Here is a 23382-nt window from a genome sequence, read left to right as displayed (position 1 = left end):
GGTTGGCGGGGGGAGGGGGAAATAACATGGGGAAATAGTTTTACTTTGTGTAATGTCTGTAAGCCAGGACTGGCCTGTCTCCCAAGATCTGTGAGAGTGATGGGTCGTCCTTCAGGATAGGTTGTAGATCGTTGATAATGCGTTGGAGAGGTTATAGTTGGGGGCTGAAGGTAATGGCTAGTGGCGTTCCATTATTTTCTTTGTTGGGCCTGTCCTGTAGTAGGTGACTTCTGGATATTCTTCTGGGTTTTGTCAATCTGTTTCTTCACAACCTATCCTGAAGAACGACCCATCACTCTCACAGATCTTGGGAGACAGGCCAGTCCTTGCTTACAAACAGGCCCCCAACCTGAACCAAATACTCACCAGCAACCACACGCCACACAACAGAACCACCAACCCAGGAACCTATCCTTGAAACAAAGCCCGTTGCCAACTGTGTCCACGTATCTATTCAGGGCACACCATCGTAGGGTCTAATCACATCAGCCACACTATCAGAGGTTCGTTCACCTGCGTATCTACCAATGTGATTTATGCCATCATATGCTAGCAATGCCCCTCTGCCATGTACATTGGTCAAACTGGACAGTCTCTACGTAAAAGAATAAATGGACACATATCAGACTTCAAGAATTATAACATTCAAAAACGAGTCGGAGAACACTTCAATCTCTCCGGTCACTCGATTACAGACCTAAGAGTGGCTATTTTTCAACAAAAAAACTTCAAAAACTGACTCCAACGAGAGAATGCTGAATTGGGAAAAGAAAAGGAGTACTTGTGGCACCTTAGAGACTAACAAATTTATTTGAGCATAAGCTTTCGTAAGCTACAGCTCACTTCATCGGATCATTTGATGGAAAATACAGTGGGGAGATTTTTATATACACACACAGAGAACATGAAACAATGGGTTTTATCATACACACTGTAAGGAGAGGCTATTAGGCTACTAGGCAGCTCTCCAACACCACTTTCTACAAGCCATTACCCTCTGATCCCACTGAGGGTTACCAAAAGAAACTACAGCATTTGCTCAAGAAACTCCCTGAAAAAGCACAAGAACAAATCCGCACAGACACACCCCTAGAACCCCGACCTGGGGTATTCTATCTGCACCCAAGATCCATAAACTTGGAAATCCTGGACGCCCCATCATCTCAGGCATTGGCACCCTGACAGCAGGATTGTCTGGCTATGTAGACTCCCTGCTGAGGCCCTATGTTACCAGCACTCCCAGCTATCTTCGAGACACCACTGACTTCCTGAGAAAACTACAATCCATCGGTGATCTTCCTAAAAACACCATCCTAGCCACTATTGATGTAGAAGCCCTCTACACCAACATTCCACACAAAGATGGACTACAAGCCATCAGGAACAGTATCCCCGATAATGTCACGGCTAACCTGGTGGCTGAACTTTGTGACTTTGTCCTCACCCATAACTATTTCACATTTGGGGACAATGTATACCTTCAAATCAGCGGCACTGCGATGGGCACCCACATGGCCCCACAGAATGCCAACATTTTTATGGCTGATTTAAAACAACGCTTCCTCAGCTCTCGTCCCCTAATGCCCCTACTCTACTTGCGCTACATTGATGACATCTTCATCATCTGTACCCATGGAAAAGAAGCCCTTGAGGAATTCCACCAGGATTTCAACAATTTCCATCCCACCATCAACCTCAGCCTGGACCAGTCCACAGAAGAGATCTACTTCCTGGACACTACGGTGCTAATATGAGATGGTCACATAAACACCACCATATATTGGAAACCTACTGACCACTATCCTACCTACATGCCTCTAGCTTTCATCCAGATGACACCACACAATCCATTGTCTACAGCCAAGCTCTACGATATAACTGCATTTGCTCCAACCCCTCAGACAGAGACAAACACTTTCAAGATCTCTATCATGTACTCTTACAACTACAATACCCACCTGCTGAAGTGAAGAAACAGATTGACAGAGTCATAAGAGTACCCAGAAGTCACCTACTACAGAACAGGCCCAACAAAGAAAATAACAGAACGCCACTAGCCATCACCTTCAGCCCCCAACTAAAACCTCTCCAATGCATCATCAAGGATCTACAACCTATCCTGAAGGGCGACCCATCACTCTCACAGATCTTGGGAGACAGGCCAGTCCTTGCTTAAAGACAGCCCCCCAACCTGAAGCAAATACTCACCAGCAACCACACACCACACAACAGAACCACTAACCCAGGAACCTATCCTTGCAACAAAGCCCGTTGCCAACTCTGTCCACATATCTATTCAGGGGACAACATCATAGGGCCTAATCACATCAGCCACACTATCAGAGGTTTGTTCACCTGCGTATCTACCAATGTGATTTATGCCATCATGTGCTAGCAATGCCCCTCTGCCATGTACATTGGTCAAACTGGACAGTCTCTATGTAAAAGAATAAATGAACACAAATCAGACGTCAAGAATTATAACATTCAAAAACCAGTCGGAGAACACTTCAATCTCTCTGGTCACTCGATTAAAGACCTGAGAGTGGTTATCCTTCAACAAAAAAACTTCAAAAACAGACTCCAGCGAGAGACTAATTTGCAAACTGGATACAATTAATTTAGGCTTGAATAGAGACTGGAAGTGGATGAGTCATTACACAAAGTAAAACTATTTCCCCATGTTATTTCTCCCCCACCTCACCCCCCACTGTTCCTCAGACATTCTTGTTAACTGCTGGAAATGGCCCACCTTGCTTGTTACCATGTTAGGTTTTCCTCCTTCCCCCCCACCCCCGCTGGTGATGGCTCATCTTAAGTGATCACTCTCCTTACAGTGTGTATGATAAAACCCATTGTTTCATGTTCTGTGTGTGTGTGTGTGTGTGTGTGTGTGTGTGTGTATATAAATCTCCCCACTGTATTTTCCACCAAAGGCATCCGATGAAGTGAGCTTTAGCTCACAAAAGCTTATGCTCAAATAAATTTGTTAGTCTCGAAGGTGCCACAAGCACTCCTTTTCTTTTTGCGAATATAGACTAACACGGCTGCTACTCTGAAACATGACAGAAGAAAGCACTGGGGAGGGGGCAAAAAAAAAAAAGAACCCAACCCAACTTAATTGCTATAAATTGCTGACTGTTAGATCCAGCAAAATTACTGTATGTTACCTAACCAACAAAGGCGAAGAAATTGTCTGCTGAGCCTACCCCTCTGTCCTTAAATTTCCCTCATATGCCTGCTTAGCAGGTGATATATTCCTCTTGTAGAGCACTTCATTTTGTATACTGTACTGCTATGGAAATGCCACATTTGCTCTATAGCTAAAACAGAAATGAGGTTAACTCTTTAAGCAGGGATAATACTTCCATGTTAGGTAAGCAAAAGCTAGTCAAAAATGCATAATTGTATTTTGTGAGTTCTTTTTCCCCCAAAATTTTCCTTGAACATTTTCATTTTCATCAAAAAACTATTTATGGTTGAAAATGTGTCAGATTTTTCACTGCCTTTAATATAAAGCATGCATATGTGTGTGCGTATGTAGTTATATGCATGTATGTAATATATATACACAAAAAGAAAATACTGTGAATTTAGGGAGAAGACATATAGAAAAATATATAAGCTTACTGCACCAACTTTAAAATAGAGAGCCTTTCACTTTGTGTACCCATTTATGCTGATGCAGTCATACTTTGGAATTGTGTAAATGATTTTACCCCATGCAGGACAGTAATAAATTAGTCTCAAAATGAATTTCTGCAAATTTTCAACTCAGTCTGTTAATTAGCTCCAGGAAGTCGAACCTGTTTGAAGTGGCACCTCTTTGAAATTATTTTGGGAAATCTAACCTCTAGCAAAGAAATACTTGAATTCTGAGGCTTTGTGAACGCTAAAAGAACGTTGTTGTAGTTACACAAGTGTACACCCGTGATGTAGCCATGCTGCATATGTACAAAGTGGGGTATAGATGATAGCTCAATCCTGGAACATACTAAATTAAGCTGCAACAGTGTGAGCCCTGCTTTGCCTCAGTATAGAGCGTCTATGCTAGGGATTGCGCAAAATCTCTAAAATCAGTGTCCCTGACTATTTTGAACCTGTTTAAATGTGCCCTTCCCATTTCTAAATGGTGCTCATTGGCTCCAGAGTTCTTAGTAGAGGGAGTTGTTGTTAGTCTGCTCTACTGTGTCTCCCTTTGAGCAGATTTTCTGCCAATGGTGACACACAGCCTGGGTTCCATGGGCTTTCGCTGGCAGGACACAGTGTGTGGACTCAGTCCACTAAACGGAATTCCCCCCAAATGATCAGTTATGCTATTAATTGACAAACAGGGGATCCTTGGGACCAGGACTATTTGGTCTAGAGAGGGCTGCGACAGAAGCTCTGAGCAATATCACATCTAATCGCTGCTGGCTAGTCACCGCTGCCAACACAAAGACAAGGGAAGATGAACCCTGGCATCCCTTTCAGGTTGAGTCATCATGACTTACCTAAAGGGGGCAGTCAGTGCCCAAGAGCTATCTGTAACTCTGAATCAGCAAGTGTAGCACATACTGTTAGCTGCCCTGGGGGGAGAGGAGCAAACATTATGGTGGATCCAGGCTACATCTAGCTTTGATACACCCTTGTTAACTAAAAAAAGGATACTCAAATTTTGGCCAACCCCGTAAAAAGAAACCCAAAGAAAAAAAGGACAAGAATAAAAAAGACTGGCAGAATCTGGCATCCCACATATTTTTTTTTTAAATGATTCAGTCCAACCCTGACATTGGTGCTGACCCAGTGAAAATCAATATCTCTATATTAGTTTGTGTGCTGAAGTATTGGCACAGAATTTGTCAAGTTAGTTGTTTTCTCTATTGGATTAGAAGATAATAAGAAGTGAAGTGTTTGAAATTTACAGGGACCTCATTCACTTGAAATCTAGTGAAATAAAATAGTTCCAGGTAATACGGTTTTATTTGACCTTGACTTCCTCTTCTCATTTCTTGTGGATTTTGTCACTTTAAAATGTTGTTATTATTATTATTATTATTATTATTATTATTATTTATTATTTTATTGTCCATACCACTTTAAATTGACTAACTCTACTTGGGAAATAGTGAAACTGAGTATACACAAAGTACTCTAAAATGCACAAGTAAACAAATTAGAAAAAAATAGTGATTTCCCACTCCTCAAATCTTTTCAGTTAGCTGTTATTTCTTTGTTGCTCAAGAGCAGGCACAAATATTTGAGAAAGGATTTAAAGGTTGATGATGTCCCTTTCAGTTATGAAAATGTTATATGAATTACACATGCTATATAGAAGGACTTATAGGTTTGGATCCTTACAGGTTTGTACTCCATATTATTTAAAAAAATAAAAAAAATAATGTGCACATTTAAAGTTACAAATTATAGTATTGGAAGGGGAGTTATAAATATGGTCTGATTGCTCAGAAAAAAAGGAATGTTTTATTAGTGTGAATCAGTTTCAATTTCTACAAAAGAAGATTTTGTTCATCATTTAGAAGGAAAAATGCAAACTATTCTCTGAAGCTTGTATGTGTGTATTAAATTTATTGGGAAGGGGAACATCTCCTAATCTGTACAAGAATTTCCAATCCATATGATAGCCTTTGCTGCACACAGTTTTATAAAGTTTTTCATTTTGAAATTCAAAGGCTATTTGGAAAATAGCGAAAGAGGTTGTAAACTCTACCACCTTCTTAATTCCTTTCAAAGATTTCTTCACCTTTTCCTCATCAAATTCATATTCCTTGTTTTAATCTTCAAGGATCTACACGGCTTTGCTTCTGTTTATCTCTCAGGCCATTTCTTTTCTTTCAGTCCCTCTCTGGCTAGTCCTAGCTCCTAGCTTCTCCCAATTCTGTCTGTTTATCTCATAACAGCATCCCTTTGCTCATGCTTCAAGTGAGTTCATTCTCTTTCTTCAAATCTTTCATTAAATTTCACTTCCACTGCCTAGCCTTTCAAGTCTGATCTCCCACAACTCTACTCCCATTCTTGTATCTAGCCCTTTAATTATTTATACAATATGTATCTTAATTATATTGTAAATCCCTTGGGGCAGGGACCTGCTCAACCTATTTGTTTTTAAAACTTCATATACACCTAAGAGGCTATGTAAAGAAAGATAATAAAATGAGTAAACATTAAACACGTCTTTCCTTGTGATCTTCCACTTATGCAGAAATATTTTCATTTATTATTGCTGTAGCTATGTAGCCATAATACCAATCACCAAAGACAACTTACTGAATTTTTAATTTTTCATACCAATAAGCTACATGACTGACATGTTTTTGTAATTATATACGTATTTACACCGAATGCTAATATTTCTCAGAGTACATTTAAAGCTTTCAATGAAATTTTATGAGAGAAGAATTGCAAACTCCTTACTTTAGTATAGAATAACATTCTAGAATTAGCTATACATTTCTGTGCTCTGTCTCATGAAGCAAGATAACATATTGTAAGAAAAATATATGCTATTAACTAGGACATGCAAAGTACAAAAGGTTCAGTGAAACTGTTGGTTATTTATAAAAACTTGCAGCATAAAAACCTGTTTGTTCAGGAAATCTCTCTAAAAGTGATTTTGACTGTAGTGGTCCAATCTACATTGATGTCCGTGATGGAACAACCTATATAGAATAGAAATTGGTTATTACCACAGACTTTCTCACAAGTTTTTTAGCAATTCTTGGTTTTGGACAGGTCTCAATTCTTCAAGAATAATCTTTACTGTTGCACTTCTGTCTCCAGTTACGGATGACATAAGGAAGCAAAGAGAGACATTGCCATGTGTCAGGGGGTAAGGGAGAGGAATTAAATGTGCTAATGTTTTTGAATGGCCAGCAATGTTTGGTCTGATATAGTTCAAGTTCTGAGCAAATAATTTTTTTATTACTTTATCCTGAACAATTTGTCCATCCCTGTTATAAACTTGCGTGATCCAACAGCAGGGTGTATTGTATAGCAACCGGGGAAATAGGAGTCAAAGGGCAAAACCTAGCCCTGCTCATGAACATAAGTCCTTCTTGCAGTAGAATTCCTGTAGTTTGGCTCCATGGCCATGAATGAGAGACCAGCATTTTGTGGCCATACAAAAAGGTAGTAATAAAACGGTGGCACTAGGTACTACAAAGAACTATAACATTCCACAAACTTTATGGAAATATCTGACAGCTTTGAAAACTGAGAAGAGAGTTCTTAAAACTCTTTCCAAATGACTAATATAGAAAATCCACAGGCCAGGGTCTCTGTTCCGCTCAGCTTCTGCTGAAAAAATTAGAGGCAGGGCTGTCAGAGAGTCAGCTTTGCCCTGGTGATTCTTTGCCTCAACCCTGACTTTGGTTCTAAGGGATTCTCCACCAGCAGAGCATAGCTGGAATATAGTATGCTTTGGTCTCTCCTTCTCCCTGTCTCTGACAAATACCCTGTGCTGGGTGCTATGATGACTCTATGCTTATACTGGACTCAACTATGTCAGGGCTATCTCTAATCAGAAAAGACTCAAAGGGGACAGACTGGACCAGAGAATCTGGCTCACAACTCTTACTTTACAAACATATATAAGGTTTTTTACATTTTTCTAAATGTGGTGCATTTTTCCAGTGTAGTGTATACTAGTGGTCAATTTTCCATGATAATTACAATTATTGCTATTTTATTTGCTAAGATAACCTCACTTCATAAGAAATTGTTGTTGTATTCATCAGCTGAAGGTGCTTGTGGAGGAACTCTACGTGGGACAAGCGGAACTATTTCAAGTCCTCATTTCCCTTCGGAGTATGAAAATAATGCTGACTGCACATGGACAATTCTGGCTGAACCAGGAGATACCATTGCTCTGGTCTTTACAGATTTCCAGTTCGAGGAAGGATATGATTTCTTAGAGATCAGTGGAACTGAAGCACCATCAATCTGGTAAGTCCAGAGATGGGACAATCATCCCATTTTCTATTTTCTTGTTTGAGGATGAGTATTTCTTTTGGACAATTAATGATTGTGTTTTGTTTGTATATGTTGTTGAGCATTTTGTTGTAAATCTCTCTTCAGGCCTCTAGCCCATCCAGAAATGAAAGCATTATGATTTGGGCTTTATCTGTTTACCCATCCTTAAATCCCACCTTCCTCACCCCAAAAAAGAAATTGTATTGGTAGAATACATACTCATTGGGTTTTATACACATGATTGTTTGTTTGAACTTTGACAATCAGAATATTTCCAACTATTACGACAAAACTAGTTTTTCACACTTTGATACCCAAACAACAAAAATACAATGGGAGAAATCCTGGATCCATTTAAGTCAATGGGAGTTTTGCTATTGACTTAAAAGGGGCCAGAGTTTCACACATTGATTTTATGTGATATTGGAGTGATTCTGATCTACTTGCACCATAATAAAAGAGACATACTTCTGTTGAGGTGAACTGGGGTGAGAGATTAGAATCAGGTCCTTATTTTGTTCAATAGACAAACAAACAAATTTGGTTAATTGCCTATGTCAGTGGGACAACTATGTATTATTTCACATCTGAGATCTGTTGTGTCTTTTCTGTTTACACAACAAACATAATATGAAGGAACCACACAGGCACAGTGGGGTCCAAATAACAGCGTTTAGTAACTAAATGCAGTTTTGACAGCTCCCTTTTCTCTGTTCTACTCAGTCTGCCTGGCTCCTCAGAACTGTTCTACTCTGTGTTATAATAACTAATGAGCACCATTATTAATACTGCTAAAAGAGTATCTTTTTTTTCTAGCAAGTGAAAGACAGTTCTTATTTTGTTTATATCACAATTTGTAATGTATGGCAATTAATTCATTGCAGAACAGTACACAGCTCTTGCATTAGCATGTCTCTGAAGTCTATATGCCCAGGGTCAAACTTTGTCTATCAGGAAAGAGTCTGTGATGGTTAATGTGTGTGACTGTTTCTTGTTCTCGAATATAGCCAAGAGAAGTAAATGTTTTTTGACTAAAAGTATTGCAGATTGTAGAAACTATACTATGCAAATACGGTCTGTAGCATTTTTAAAGGGGTTACTGTCTCTCTCTCTCATGCATGGACTTCTAAACAGCAAACTTTTTTTAGTTCTTTACTATTTCAAACTCAGCCTTTAAGGACTAGGCATACAAAACAACAAGAGGAAGGTTTACCTGCAATTCTGCAGATGCATATGAAAACTAGTTCATTTTATGTGCAACTAGCTTATAGGATATGTACTAAGCTATTTGCACTTTCATTCTCCCAAACTGTAGTGCCATTGTAGTGAATGCATACACAAATATCACATTTTCCCATGTACAAATGGTCTGACAGCTTTTGAAAATTTGGCCATAAAAGTTCCCTCCCCACATAAAATACTGTTTATCATAGATGAACCCATAGGATCTCCTTGTGAGCAAGAGGCTGAACAGAGATTAGTAGAAAGCTAGCCAGCACTAATTTTATATTGGTAAAAGAACTTTCTCAACTGAATTGGTTTTCCTGATTTGCTTGATTCAGACCTATTTATTACACTAAAATATCTGATGAGCTTAGTATGCCATCGTAGAGCCTTCAGTTTCCACCTACAGGGTGAATGATAATTGATATCACTGGGCTCTTGTTTAAAGAAAGAAAGAAAGAGAAAGAAAGAAAGAAAAAGAAATTACACTCCCTTCCTGCAGAATAGATGCCAGAAATGTGACTCACTCTCACTAAACCACCAATACAAACACAAAATAGAATTTACTGGAAGAAAATTCTTTCTGCTCACTGTTATATGAAAAAAGTTGCTTTGTGAGAAATTAAATCAAGAACTTAATAGGATTCTCTATCATTCTCAGCTAATTTGGAATGAAGTTACATACCCAGTCATGTTTAAGCAAGAACTGTTACCATAGCTGCACTAGAAATATGCTAAATGTAGTGTATGATGTAATCTACTAAAATGAGCAGTATGTTAAATGCGAGGTTGTTCAGTATTTAAACCTAATGGACTATACATGTATCAGTCAAAAATGTAATTTTCCTCCCCAGTTGCTCCCATTTTGTCAAATCTGGCCCTATTACAGAATTACTATTTTTATTGCATTTTGTGTGGCCCAGTAATGATGATTGTTCTTTCAATTAAATGAATGTTTATTAGTGGAACTGGGCAAAAAATTTCCTAGGGCAGTGTTCAGGGAGACAGAGGATATGTCATTACTAAAGCTAAAATGGAAGAGGGGAAGGGGAAAAAAATCAGACTAACGGTTCTGTAGTTTTTCGCTGTTATTTATATAGCACAACAGCTGTGCATGACACCTTGCAAACACTAAGGCTACATCTACACTCAGAGTGAGTGGTGTGATTCCCAGCTTGTATAAACACTCTTGCATTAGTTCTTGTCAAACTCATGTGCCAGAAATAGTAGTGTAGCCAAGGTAGCTTGGGCTGCAGCTAGTGGTAGCATACCAAGCACATACCCACAGGATTCAGGCAGGTTTTTACACTGCATTATTTTTTATAATACATTTCCCTGAAAATGTTGTAAATAATAGAGAAATTCATTTGACTACAATAGCAGATTGTTCTTGAAAATGGAATAATTCTTGGGTTGTAGAGGTAATGCAACGTATGAAGCATGTGTAAGAGACATTTTAATTTCTCATTAAATTGATTAGACCTTGGACCAGATAGAAGTGTAACTTACTGAGTAGTTCAGTTTACTATAATATAAAACTGTTATTTTAAAATGCTTCAGTGTAGTGTGATGGAAAAGTATAAATTACAGCAGTTTGTTGGTTGCCGCCATAACTGATATACTTTGATTTTTTTTCTAATTTTGTATTCTCTTAGTTCACATATATAAACATTTTAAATTCTCACGTTTCTTGTTTTTGTTTTTATTTTCTATTTGTGTTTCGTATCAAGAAAGAGTTCTTTATACAAGAGAAAATGTTTGACATATTTCAATCCAGCATAAATTTATATACAAACTGTGTATATACAAACTGTGTAAACAGCATTTTATCCCATTTTTTTTCTGGATAAAGAATACTACAAGAAAGCTAAAAATGATCTGAAGTAGTCCTTAAACTTATTTATAAAGATACATGTTGAGTGTGTTACTGGAAAGATGATACATTTTCTTTGGAGAATCATCAATAAATTAGAACTAATATACAAATTTCATTTCTTCTTCAAGTCTCTCGGAATGTTTGTATTCCACTCTTACCATACATCTTGATATTATTTAAAGCTTTGTCCTAAGAACCAAATGCCTAACTTCTTTCTCTTTTCTCCAAAAGTTAAAGCAATTTCATGGAGGACTGACTTAGAGGATAGAGTAATTTTGTCCAGTCTAATGCTTCTTCACCAAGTAATACGATATTTCATTGCTTAGGTTCTTTTGTAGTGGTACATGCAGTACTAGTGTGAAAAGAACCTTAAATGTTCAGTAACTAGGAACCTTAACATTTTCAAACTTTGAATTGACCCATTCTAAAAATATTCTGAATTCAAACAATTTAATGTATTTTTAAAAGCTCAAGTATCTCTAAAGTTTTCTTAACTTGGAAAAAAAATGGAGGAATTTAGGTAGCAGTTTGCAGATGGTTTGGCCAGTTCAGTGGGTTGAAAACAACAATTTGCCATGTTTTCTTTTTCAAAAAAGAATGTATTTCAAAATAGTTTTGAAGAACCTACAATACAGCTTTTAGCTTCCAAAAGGTCCAGCTGAGATTGTCACACTTTTCATTTGATGTCCATTCATGTAATATCACTATCTAAAAATATCACTTAGATGTTGCTTCCAGGTGAATGCCATTTATAACAAGAGAGTAAGAAGTAATTATAAATGGCCCTGACTTGCAAATACTTATGCCCATGTTTAACCTTAAGCACATGGGTAGTTTTATTGGAACCTATGGAGCTATACCAATTTATTCCTGCAGATGATCCAGCCCAGTGTTATGTAGGTACCGAATTGATGTAAACGTCACCATCTACTGGCATACAAGGTATATGCAGCATTGCTTATAAGTTTTTAAGTTCAATAAAGTTCTTGTTACGCAGCAAAAAAGGGTTCCTTACTGAACTTCTTAACATTGCGGAACTCTTTTATTTTCTTTTTCCTCAACCACCAGAAGAAAAGACAGATTTGTTCCTTTTAGGCTAAAAGGAAAAGGAAAATTACCCTTTGGCTCCTTTACAGTAGCTTCCGTGTGCAAAGTGCCTAAAATATTTAAGCTTCTGCATAAATATTAACCCAAGCATGTAGATCCTTGTGTGAGATTCAGCATTAACACCACTTAGCCCTTATACTTTTTTTTTACATTCACAAAGATATGTAATAGCATTAACTAATATGGCTTTGTAATCTGATTGCTCATAGAACTTTATAAATGTACAAAGTGAAATGTAAAATACGTTACAAAAGTAGAAATACTTACAAAATGAGTGTGTGTGTGTGTGTGTGTGTGTGTGAGAGAGAGAGAGGCATTATAAGTGTGAAGAGAGGGTGGGCAGTGTAAAAATATTGGATGTTTTGCAAAATCTTTATCTTGAAATAGTTTATAAATAATTTACATGAAAAAGATTAGAGATTGCAATGAGTTACGTTGACTAAATATAGACCTGTTGCATAAACAATCAAAATCCATCTTCCTTTCCTTCTTGCTAACTATTTTTCTCCCTCCCCATATATACTGAATCCTGCTACAGCAGATGTCATACATAAGGGCCTGAATCTGTAACAGTCTGAATAAGGATGGCAGAATTAGCCCCTAGCCAAATAACAAAGCTTTCTACTTGGTCTTCATGTCCTTTTCTCTGTTTTCAAGCTTCTTATGCAGCTAGAATACAGACACACTCTTCCTTACTGTGTTTCCCCAGCCTGGGTTTTCCTTTGTCTCAGTCTCTCTCCCACCTTCATCAGTTCCAGTCTAGTGTGTCTGCCAGTCTCTGGAATCTGTCCAAGTCTTTTTTTATTTTATTTTAAGTTTAATCAACAACTGTAAGCTATTGCTAAGGATATTAAGTTAGGTTAAATTCTCTGAATATATTGCCTCTGGAGATCCATATTCTTGCATCTGTTATGCCACATAGCTCTCAATAGGCCAAGAGGAAAGAATTTAGGGGCCCCATGCACTATGGAAATCCCCTCATACACACCCCTTGAAAGCTCCCTTGCCCATACATACCCAACCCTATACACAGATCCCAGAATGCGTCTTTACTCCACACCCACACAGAGACACCCAAATGTCCCTGCCACTCCACATATACCAATAGCCTTCCCCAGGCACCACTTATCCTGACAGCCACACAAACTTGCAAGCAGCCCTGAGCTACATACCACTCACTGCAGTACCAATCATGATGGAGGGGTAGAAGGGGCAAATTTAACTGAGAGCCATTGTCATCTGGCACTGGGGCTGCAGCACTGTTGAGGGTTTGTTTGTTTTTCCCTAATGGTCAGCGGCCACCCAGAAATGGGTGCCTTGTGAAAGTGCAGTGAGTACACATTGGTTAATACAGGCTTGGATCTCAGAATTGTTACAAACAGTTAGTCCCAGGACTGATTATGGGCTCAAAGATTAGGGAATTTTGGAAAGATAAGAGCTGCTATGTTTACATACAATATTTTTGCACTATCAGTTTTTAATGTATTACTTTGCAAAGCCTTTTAAAATCTCCTGAGTGGGAAAGGTGCTAGTAATACATATTATTGGACTGTCTGGGAAAAACATAAGATGTCCAGTGTCTTCAGTGCACAGCCAGTTGCAAATGGTCACTGAATAAAGTAATAAAACAACTGAAGAAGATTTAAAGAGTGCTTCACTCTGTCAGAAGGTAGCCTTATTTCTGACAATAGCAGGTTCTGATACACTTGATGTGTTTAACAGTTCTCGGGTAATTCAGGCAGAACAAGGTATCCGTGAAACTGTTTATTTATTACATAAATTTGACAAAGTTCTCCACTCCAGGTAAAAATGAAACGTATGAGAGAGACGTCTTTAAGCAGAGTGTACAAAAAGAAAGGAAAACCATAGAAGAGTTTGTGACTGATCTAAGGTTGAAGATCCAGTCCTGAAAAAAAAAATATAAGGGGGTGAAGAGTGGCAAATAAATGAGACCCTGACAGGAGACCAGACTGAATGGGATCTAGAAGAAAAAAATTCAGACAGTTTACTGGAAGACACAGAACTAATCCCTGACAAAGTAATTAGAATTTTTCTAGCTGGAAGTCACCCAGTCCAGAATAAAACTTATGGAAGGTAGACAGTGCCCTCATTGAGAATCCAAAATTATACAAGAAGAAAGCCTGAGGCAGAAAGGAATACAGAGCTCAGAGTTGGAGTCCAGTAAAAACAGCACATGGAGCAGAACACTTTGTGGCAAGCAACACAAGCGAAGACAATGCCTGGCATATGGGAAAAAATTCCAAAAATGATTACATCACTTTGCGACAGTTTGCAAGCACCAGCGAAGTGTGCACAGCCGGGACAAAGAGGACAGCACCCCAGCACAGATGAATGCTTCACTGGAACAATGGACAATGTTACAACCCAAGATTATTAGATTACAATGTGAAAGCAAATGCAACATTTATTTCTTTGAAGTTGAACATTGGCACACAAGCTAATGTTTTGCCAGAAACAGTGTATCTAATACTAAAAGAAAAGCCACAGGTATTAGAGGGTAAACAGGTAAAACTAAGGGCTTACAGGACTAAGCTTATCTCCATACACTAAAGGTGTATGTGAACTAAAGGTCTGAATAAATAACATACTGCAAAAGATACAGTTTGTAGTAGTACATGACAAGAATACAATATGTAATAGTATTAGGGAAAAGAGAACCTATTATTGGGTTAGAAGTGTGTGAAGGCCTTGTTCACATCAAGATGGTGCACTCTTTGGAGGAGCAGGGAACCCAAACAATTGAGGAAGTCTTCCAGAGGATAAGAAGTTCTCAACAGAGTACAGAATAAGCTGAAAGAGACCAACTACCACAAAATTCATGGCCGTAGGAAAGCTTACCTCACCGTAAGGCAGAGGCTAAAGAGGAGCTCGATAGATTCATTTTTCTGGGTATCACAGAGCCAGAAGAAGAACCAACAGAGTGGTATTTGTTGGTTATTGTGGGGAGGGGGGGAAAGGAGCCTTTCACTTATGTATAGGCCAGAAGAATTAAATAAACATGTGAAAAGGGAACATTTTAGACAACATACAAGGGGAAAAGTTTTTGGAGAGATTGCTGATGCCAAGTATTTTTATTTTTTATGCTTGATGTGTGTCCTAGTAGCTGTGGTGTTGAAAAATTTAAGACATGGGCCAGAGAGATCTTTATACTGGCATCAAATGAACAGGAATACTGAGGAAGCTGTTAAGGCTTGGTGCATATGCCAAAATACAAGCCAACTGAAGTGAATATATATGGGACAATGACTGGTTAGGTGTTTTTTAATAGTCTAAGACATCACTTTTCAGGAAGGTCTGCACATTGTAAAAACATTCCCACAATCATGATGATCCCATCATTTCAAAACAATATATTTTGTAAAACAAAGACATGAAATTTAGAAAATTTAAGTTAAAGTGTGAGCCCTGTTCTTATCTTCATGCTGATTATACCCAAAGGATAGACATATTCAGCTAAAGTGTTTACTGTATGCTATTCTGTTTTTATATAAGTACTCAGCAAGATATATAAATGGATAGAGAGATGGACAAAATGAACAAACAAACAAAAACTCCACTGAAAGCTTTATTGGCTTGCTGCCAGTCCTTGAATGGTTCCACTAATAAGAATAGTACTGTAGTTTACATTAGCTTAGAGTAAACTCGTTAATGAACTGTTCCTACAGTAATGTTCAATAAACACCTTGGCCCATGACATTACTGTTTAGTTAGCACACAGGATCTATTGATTACTTCTTTGACTCTGAAATAATGCTAAATTGAATTTAAATAACACATTCTTTGACAACTACACTTTTTAAAAAATGTCTGCACAGTAGGCTGGCAATTTGTCTTAGCATGCTTGGATTTTGCAGTGCAGAGTTCTGCACTTGGAAAATAGTGTGCTGCTTGATTTCTCTGATGTGGTGAAGAAATAGTTATGAGTGTACCAAAATCCCAAGTACCAATGTAGGCAGTGACTGTGACATCATTTCTATTGTTTCCATCCCCAAGTGAGTAAGTGAAAGGAGGTTCACCAGTAAAATTAAATGGCTGTGGGAAAAAAAGGAAGATTTTTGACAGGCTGGAGATTTGAATGAAACTTGCAGCATGTTCAGAGTGATTACTGGGAGTACTGGTGATGTGGAGCTTAAAATAAATAATAATGCTTAGCACTTATACTCATCAACATCAGAATATCCAATGGATGTTAATTGGTTAAAATAATCTTTCAGTTGCTCTTTGAGATAGCTAAATAGTAGTATCCTACTTCTAAAGATGGGGGAAACTGGGGCAGAGTATGCAAGTGATTTTTCCAAGGCCACAGAGAGTCTCTTTTTGAACTAGTACTGTGTCTTTGGAGTCCCGGCCTCCCAAAATCCCAGTCTTGTGATTACAGAGAGAATCATGTGTACCTCAAAATATCATATGAAGATTTAAATCATGAAAGAGAAAAATTGATGGATTTGCACAAGTTCAAATAAGGGATGGACTTTTCATTCCCCAAATTCAGAGGTGTTCAGCTATAGGGTTTTGATTTGGGCCTATCTTAACTGGAAACTAGTAACAAAAATTATAACAAGGCTGGGAATAGAAGGTCCAACCTGAATTTGTTCTAACATCTAAACCTAGTCCAAACTTTTCTGATGTTAAATTAAAGCCTGGAAGTTAAGTCAATGTTTCTAAATCCAGAATTCTATAGAAACCCCAAACACTATTTCTGCTTATTTATATCAACCTTTTAAAGCCATTCTTTATGAGAATACTCTAATTTTCAGTGAATGCAAACTTAAAGCACTGATGTTAAACTCATGTAAGTAGGAGGATAATCAACCTCAGAGTGCTCTCTTAAGGCTGAAATATCAACAGAAAGTGACAAAGCTAGTTTTAGTTTCAGAAAAAAGGAGAAAGCACAAAAAGAAGCACGATTATAAATCTCAGATTCAGAGGATCCAAACTAACTTTCAAAATGTAGGACACATATGTATGTGAGAACTATTTAAAGAATGCAAAAATGACCTTTTGATATTATCATTTTAAGTGATGTTGTGACAAGAGCTATAAGCCTGGGAAAATCCTTTGAGATGATTAAAATAAAAATAAAGATTGCACCTGGGAAGAGTTTAATTAAAGTCATCGTAGGATAAAAATGGAAAATTAGGACAGCAAAAACTCATTAAAACTACTAGACCATTCAGTGAAAGTATCCTCGCTATCAATACTCATGCTTAGAGAGACTTTAGATGCCATTCTAAATGCTCAATGATGGTGAAAAGTGGGGCTTTATGAGTGTGACTTACTCCAGTCATCACCCAGACAGGAAGATAATTATTGAATGCTACTGTAATGACATGCATAGGATTCTTATTCACTCTATTTCTATTCAAACATGATGCATAGCCTCTCATTGTTATTTGATTTACACACTATTCATTCATTCATCGGTGGCAGAAGCTCCAGTAGCAATTTCTGGATGAAAATCCCTCAAGTTTGTTGTTCTAGTATATGGATTGGTTTTAGGTGCTAACAGCATTCCTTGCTGTTCTAAAATTGTTCCAGAATAAATACTGAGAAGATGGATGTTTATATAGCAGACAGTAAAGGGTATTAAACCTTTCATCAACAGGTCACATTCAGCCTATGTCAGAAGTGGCCAGAAATAATTCCCAGTTAACTATAACTCCTATGAAGTAAGTTTGGTGCGACAGGATACCCCAACATCATCTGGAAGGAGGGTCCCAACAGTATAAGTGTTCTGTCTAATTAACTAAAAACAATCTTGAAACCTCACCTAAATCTGTTTAAAAACACCAAGCTCTAGGGGAATAAAATAAGAGCGTGGTTTACCAAACTTGTATTTCCCAACACAGGGAAATGACAGATATGGAATGTGTGACAAATTTAATAAATAATGGGAAAAAGCCAAGTGTAATTAGTAAGGAATAGTTCACAGAACAACACCATGGCATTGAAAAACCTATTTTACCAAGAATTCCTGATTCCCCTGCAGTACACAGGTCTTCAGCAGAAAAAGGTATAATCAGATCCAAAGTTTGGAAGCTGAAGCTAGACAAAATTGGAGTAGAAATACGGTGCAAAAGTGGGGGGTAATTAACCATTGGAACAACTTACCTAGTGATATAGTGGATTCTCCGTCATTTGCAGTCTTTAGGTCAAGACTGAAGTAGTGGGTTTAAGGAAAAAATTATTGGGTGAGATTCTATAGCGTGTTTTATGCAGGAGGTCAGATGCCTAGATGATCATAATAGTCCCTTCTTGCCAGACCCAAAGAAGAACTCTGTGTAAGCATGAAAGCTGTTCTCTCTCATCAACAGAAGTTGGTCCAATAAAAGAGATTACCTCACCCACTTTGTCTTTCTGGCCTTAGCATCTATGAATTGGTGTCTTGATAACTGAAACTAACTTTATGGGCCCTTTGGATGCAAAATCTGTGGTTAAATGCCCAGCCTACTGTTTACTTCCTGCTCTGAACAAGACCAATACTCCTGCTCCACCAATTTGTAATTAGCAACTGGACTGTACTAACAGAAACAGGGATATGATGAAAGTAGCTGGAGTGAGATGGAATGAAGTTGACAGAACCAGGTTCTCTCTCTTTTCACATCTGATTTTTCTCATATCACTTATATAGGAAGTGGTTATTTCTTCACTGTAGTGAGTATGACTATATTTTTGTGGTTTCAGAGTAGCAGCCGTGTTAGTCTGTATTCGCAAAAAGAAAAGGAGTACCGGTGGCACCTTAGAGACTAACAAATTTATTAGAGCATAAGCTTTCGTGAGCTACAGCTCACTTCATCGGATGCATTTGGTGGAAAAAACAGAGGAGAGATTTATATACACACACACAGAGAACATGAAACAATGGGTTTATCATACACACTGTAAGGAGAGTGATCACTTAAGATAAGCCATCACCAGCAGCAGGGGGTGGAAAGGAGGAAAACCTTTTATGGTGACAAGCAAGGTAGGCTAATTCCAGCAGTTAACAAGAATATCAGAGGAACAGTGGGGGGTGGGGTGGGAGGGAGAAATACCATGGGGAAATAGTTTTACTTTGTGTAATGACTCATCCATTCCCAGTCTCTATTCAAGCCTAAGTTAATTGTATCCAGTTTGCAAATTAATTCCAATTCAGCAGTCTCTCGTTGGAGTCTGTTTTTGAAGCTTTTTTGTTGAAGTATAGCCACTCTAAGATCTGTGATCGAGTGACCAGAGAGATTGAAGTGTTCTCCAACTGGTTTTTGAATGTTATAATTCTTGACGTCTGATTTGTGTCCATTCATTCTTTTACGTAGAGACTGTCCAGTTTGGCCAATGTACATGGCAGAGGGGCATTGCTGGCACATGATGGCATATATCACATTGGTAGATGCGCAGGTGAACGAGCCTCTGATAGTGTGGCTGATGTGATTAGGCCCTATGATGGTATCCCCTGAATAGATATGTGGACAGAGTTGGCAACGGGCTTTGTTGCAAGAATAGGTTCCTGGGTTAGTGGTTCTGTTGTGTGGTGTGTGGTTGCTGGTGAGTATTTGCTTCAGATTGGGGGGCTGTCTGTAAGCAAGGACTGGTCTGTCTCCCAAGATCTGTGAGAGTGATGGGTCGTCCTTCAGGATAGGTTGTAGATCCTTGATGATGCGTTGGAGAGGTTTTAGTTGGGGGCTGAAGGTGATGGCTAGTGGCGTTCTGTTGTTTTCTTTGTGGGGCCTGTCCTGTAGTAGGTGACTTCTGGGTACTCTTCTGGCTCTGTCAATCTGTTTCTTCACTTCAGCAGGTGGGTATTGTAGTTGTAGGAATGCATGATAGAGATCTTGTAGGTGTTTGTCTCTGTCTGAGGGGTTGGAGCAAATGCGTTATATCGTAGCGCTTGGCTGTAGACAATGGATCGAGTGGTATGATCTGGATGAAAGCTAGAGGCATGTAGGTAGGAATAGCGGTCAGTAGGTTTCCGATATAGGGTGGTGTTTATGTGACCATCGCTTATTAGCACCGTAGTGTCCAGGAAGTGGATCTCTTGTGTGGACTGCTCCAGGCTGAGGTTGATGGTGGGATGGAAATTGTTGAAATCATGGTGGAATTCCTCAAGAGCTTCTTTTCCATGGGTACAGATGATGAAGATGTCATCAATGTAGCGCAAGTAGAGTAGGGGCATTAGGGGACGAGAGCTGAGGAAGCGTTGTTCTAAGTCAGCCATAAAAATGTTGGCATACTGTGGGGCCATGCGGGTACCCATCGCAGTGCCGCTGATTTGAAGGTATACATTGTCACCAAATGTGAAATAGTTATGGGTCAGGACAAAGTCACAAAGTTCAGCCACCAGGTTAGCCGTGACAGTATCGGGGATACTGTTCCTGATGGCTCGTAGTCCATCTTTGTGTGGAATGTTGGTGTAGAGGGCTTCTACATCCATAGTGGCTAGGATGGTGTTTTTAGGAAGATCACCAATGGACTGTAGTTTCCTCAGGAAATCGGTGGTGTCTCGAAGATAGCTGGGAGTGCTGTTAACGAAGGGCCTGAGGAGGGAGTCTACATAGCTAGACAATCCTGCTGTCAGGGTGCCAATGCCTGAGATGATGGGGCGTCCAGGATTTCCAGGTTTATGGATCTTGGGTAGCAGATAGAATATTATTTTTGTGGGGAGCAGGGGTCAATTCCATAGTGTTTACCTGTCAAACTGGCCTCTAGCTCTAAACAGGATAAACTCTGAAGGAATTCTATATTCTTATGTCTCAAAGTATGGGCTGGCTCCTCTGCACAAGGCAAAATTAAGAAAGGGTGCTCTGCCTACAAATGAGCAGTATGCACCACTCACAACTTTGTGCAGTGTATACTTTCTTGAATCAAATGAGAATTTGCTGGAATTCAGTATTTATTTTATTTCAAATAAATGGCTTGGTGCAGTGATGTCATTTGATTTGAAAGTTTAAACTTAGCTCATACAGTCAAATAAACAAAATTTCTTCTTTTCCTCTTTTCATTAAGGGAAATATTTTCAAAAGCTCCTATGTGACTGTGGCTTAGGTTCCCAAGTCACTCAGGCGCTTTAGAAATATTTACTATAGGTGACTGCAGGAACAGTCATTTAAAGTGTGTATTATAAGTATGTTGTGTCTGAGTAAACATTGCTTTGGGAATATTTTGACTACAATTTTGGAATTTCCTGTCTTGGGTGAATTACATTTTAAAACTTTTTTTTTATTTGTGAAGTATGGTTTAGTGTGGTTGTATCAGGTGTATTTTAAAAAAGAAGAATAAATTAAATATGTATGGCATCATTTTTTTACCTGTTCAGAAGTTAATCTCTCCATGTTTCCGGGGTTATTTAAAAATTCTCTGTTCATATTTAGCTTCCTGTACTGAATTTGCAAGCATGGAGCCAATATTCTGATCAGTTAGAAGGCTGTGTTTCATTGAACAGTTTATAGGGAATTGTAAGCTCTACTAATGTCAATAGCTGTGCAAAACCCAAAAGCTTAGGAAGAAGCAGAGAAAGTAAATCTTGAAAAACATTGTATGAAAAATTAATGAAAAAATAACAATTTTTATTCTCAGCATGTTACTAGAAACAGAACGCATCTGACCCACCCAGCAGCTGCATCACATTAAAGCTCTTGAGAGTGCTTGTGGAAGTGTGGAGAATATAAATCACAACTTGAGTGATAAAAACATAGGCTGAGAGACAGGGATACCCTGGGTAATAAAGTGCAATTTATCTATTTAAAAATTGAATTTAGGGTTGTTTTCTTTCCTTAGTTCAAGAGGTAATAGGCACTGAAAGTTTAGCATTTTTGTGTTAAGAAAAATGATTTATCTTTATTTTTAATGCACTTTGCCATGAAAAATCAGTCTGTACACTGAAGCCAAGACAATACAGAATTAAGAGAGCAGAAGAGATGGTTTTGATTTTATATAACACATTAATTTATTAATAAATGTGCCAGTTTAACTTTGGCAGTCAAAGATGAAAATCAAATTAAGCAGGGTGATTTCTAGTATCAGTGTCACAGGCATTTCTTTGTGAATATCAGATGTGAAGTATATTTTTTCTTTTGTAACTTCATCTCTAATGTTCCAGTTCTGTTCTTTACTGACTCAGTGTCTATAACAACCAGCCACCAATAACACAGACTATCTTTCTGCAGGTTTCAGAGTAGCAGCCATGTTAGGCTGTATCCGTAAAAAGAAAAGGAGACTAAGGTGCCACAAGTACTCCTTTTCTTTTAATCTTTCTGCACAAATCTAGAACTAGTGGTTCAAACTACTATTTATTCTCTTCATAATACTGTCTCAGCAATCACTTTTTAAAATGACCCTTTTTAGCTACAAACTTGATATCCACAAACATTCTACTATTAATCAAGGTAGCTAATAATTCCAGTTGAAGTCAGCACTATGAGAATACAGTAGCTGGATCAACCAGAGAACCGGTTATGGGCATTTTATTTTAACTGCAGCATGGGTTATAAAGAACATTTTGAAGATTTTAGCAGTCAGTTTTTCACTATTATTTTTTCTTGAAATTCATTTAATTATGACACACTTCGAGTAAACATTTCTTATGAACAGGAATTGGGAAGTTCATAATGTTGTCTTCTACATAAAAGCAATTCTAAGAAAACCCCCATATTCAATCAATTGTAATCCTTATAATGAGAGAGCACATTTTTAAGCTCTTATTTTTTCTAAAGCAGTTTACTTGTTAACATGCTTACTTAGCCAATATGTTTTTTCAAGGTGTGAAGTATTAACTTGACCTCAAGAAACTGTTGACTAACAGTTTTCAGCTGAGACAAAGGATTTCAAATTAAGATGAGCCTATTTAAAGAAACCATTGTATGTAGATTACAAAGATCATTCAGTGTGCAGGAAAGATTCCTGATTATCAGATCATGTCCACTGCATCCACAGAACAGCATCACTGTATGGGCTATTCCACTCTTCCATAGCAGGATTGCTCAGTTCAGTACTGGGCTTCCATGTCCACCTTTGTGACTGTGTTTTTATTAGCGTTAAGTCAAATCTTCATCCATTTATTTTCTTCTTTTGTATTTCTAGTCAAGAATGTGATGAGACTCTAATCCCGGTTTGGTGAATCTAACTATAGGGTTTTGGTTCTGGCTCAGAACCAAACAAGAAAGGTCCATTTTCGGTTTCAGTGTTTATACAGGTTAAATATTCTGAAT

General features: G+C 38.1%; 1 protein-coding gene across 1 annotated transcript in view; it reads left to right on the top strand.

Moving 5' to 3' along the window:
- Positions 1–23382, top strand: part of CSMD1 (CUB and Sushi multiple domains 1) — a 2060919-nt gene that overhangs the window by 930010 nt on the left and 1107527 nt on the right. The window contains 1 exon segment of the mRNA XM_038396611.2: positions 7737–7944. Within this exon segment, the coding sequence (XP_038252539.2) occupies positions 7737–7944 (208 nt within the window).

Source organism: Dermochelys coriacea, chromosome 3 (genome assembly GCF_009764565.3).
Source record: "Dermochelys coriacea isolate rDerCor1 chromosome 3, rDerCor1.pri.v4, whole genome shotgun sequence".
Lineage (NCBI taxonomy): Eukaryota > Metazoa > Chordata > Testudines > Dermochelyidae > Dermochelys > Dermochelys coriacea.
Note: the sequence above shows the minus strand (reverse complement) of the source record. Positions and strands in the feature narration are given on the sequence as shown.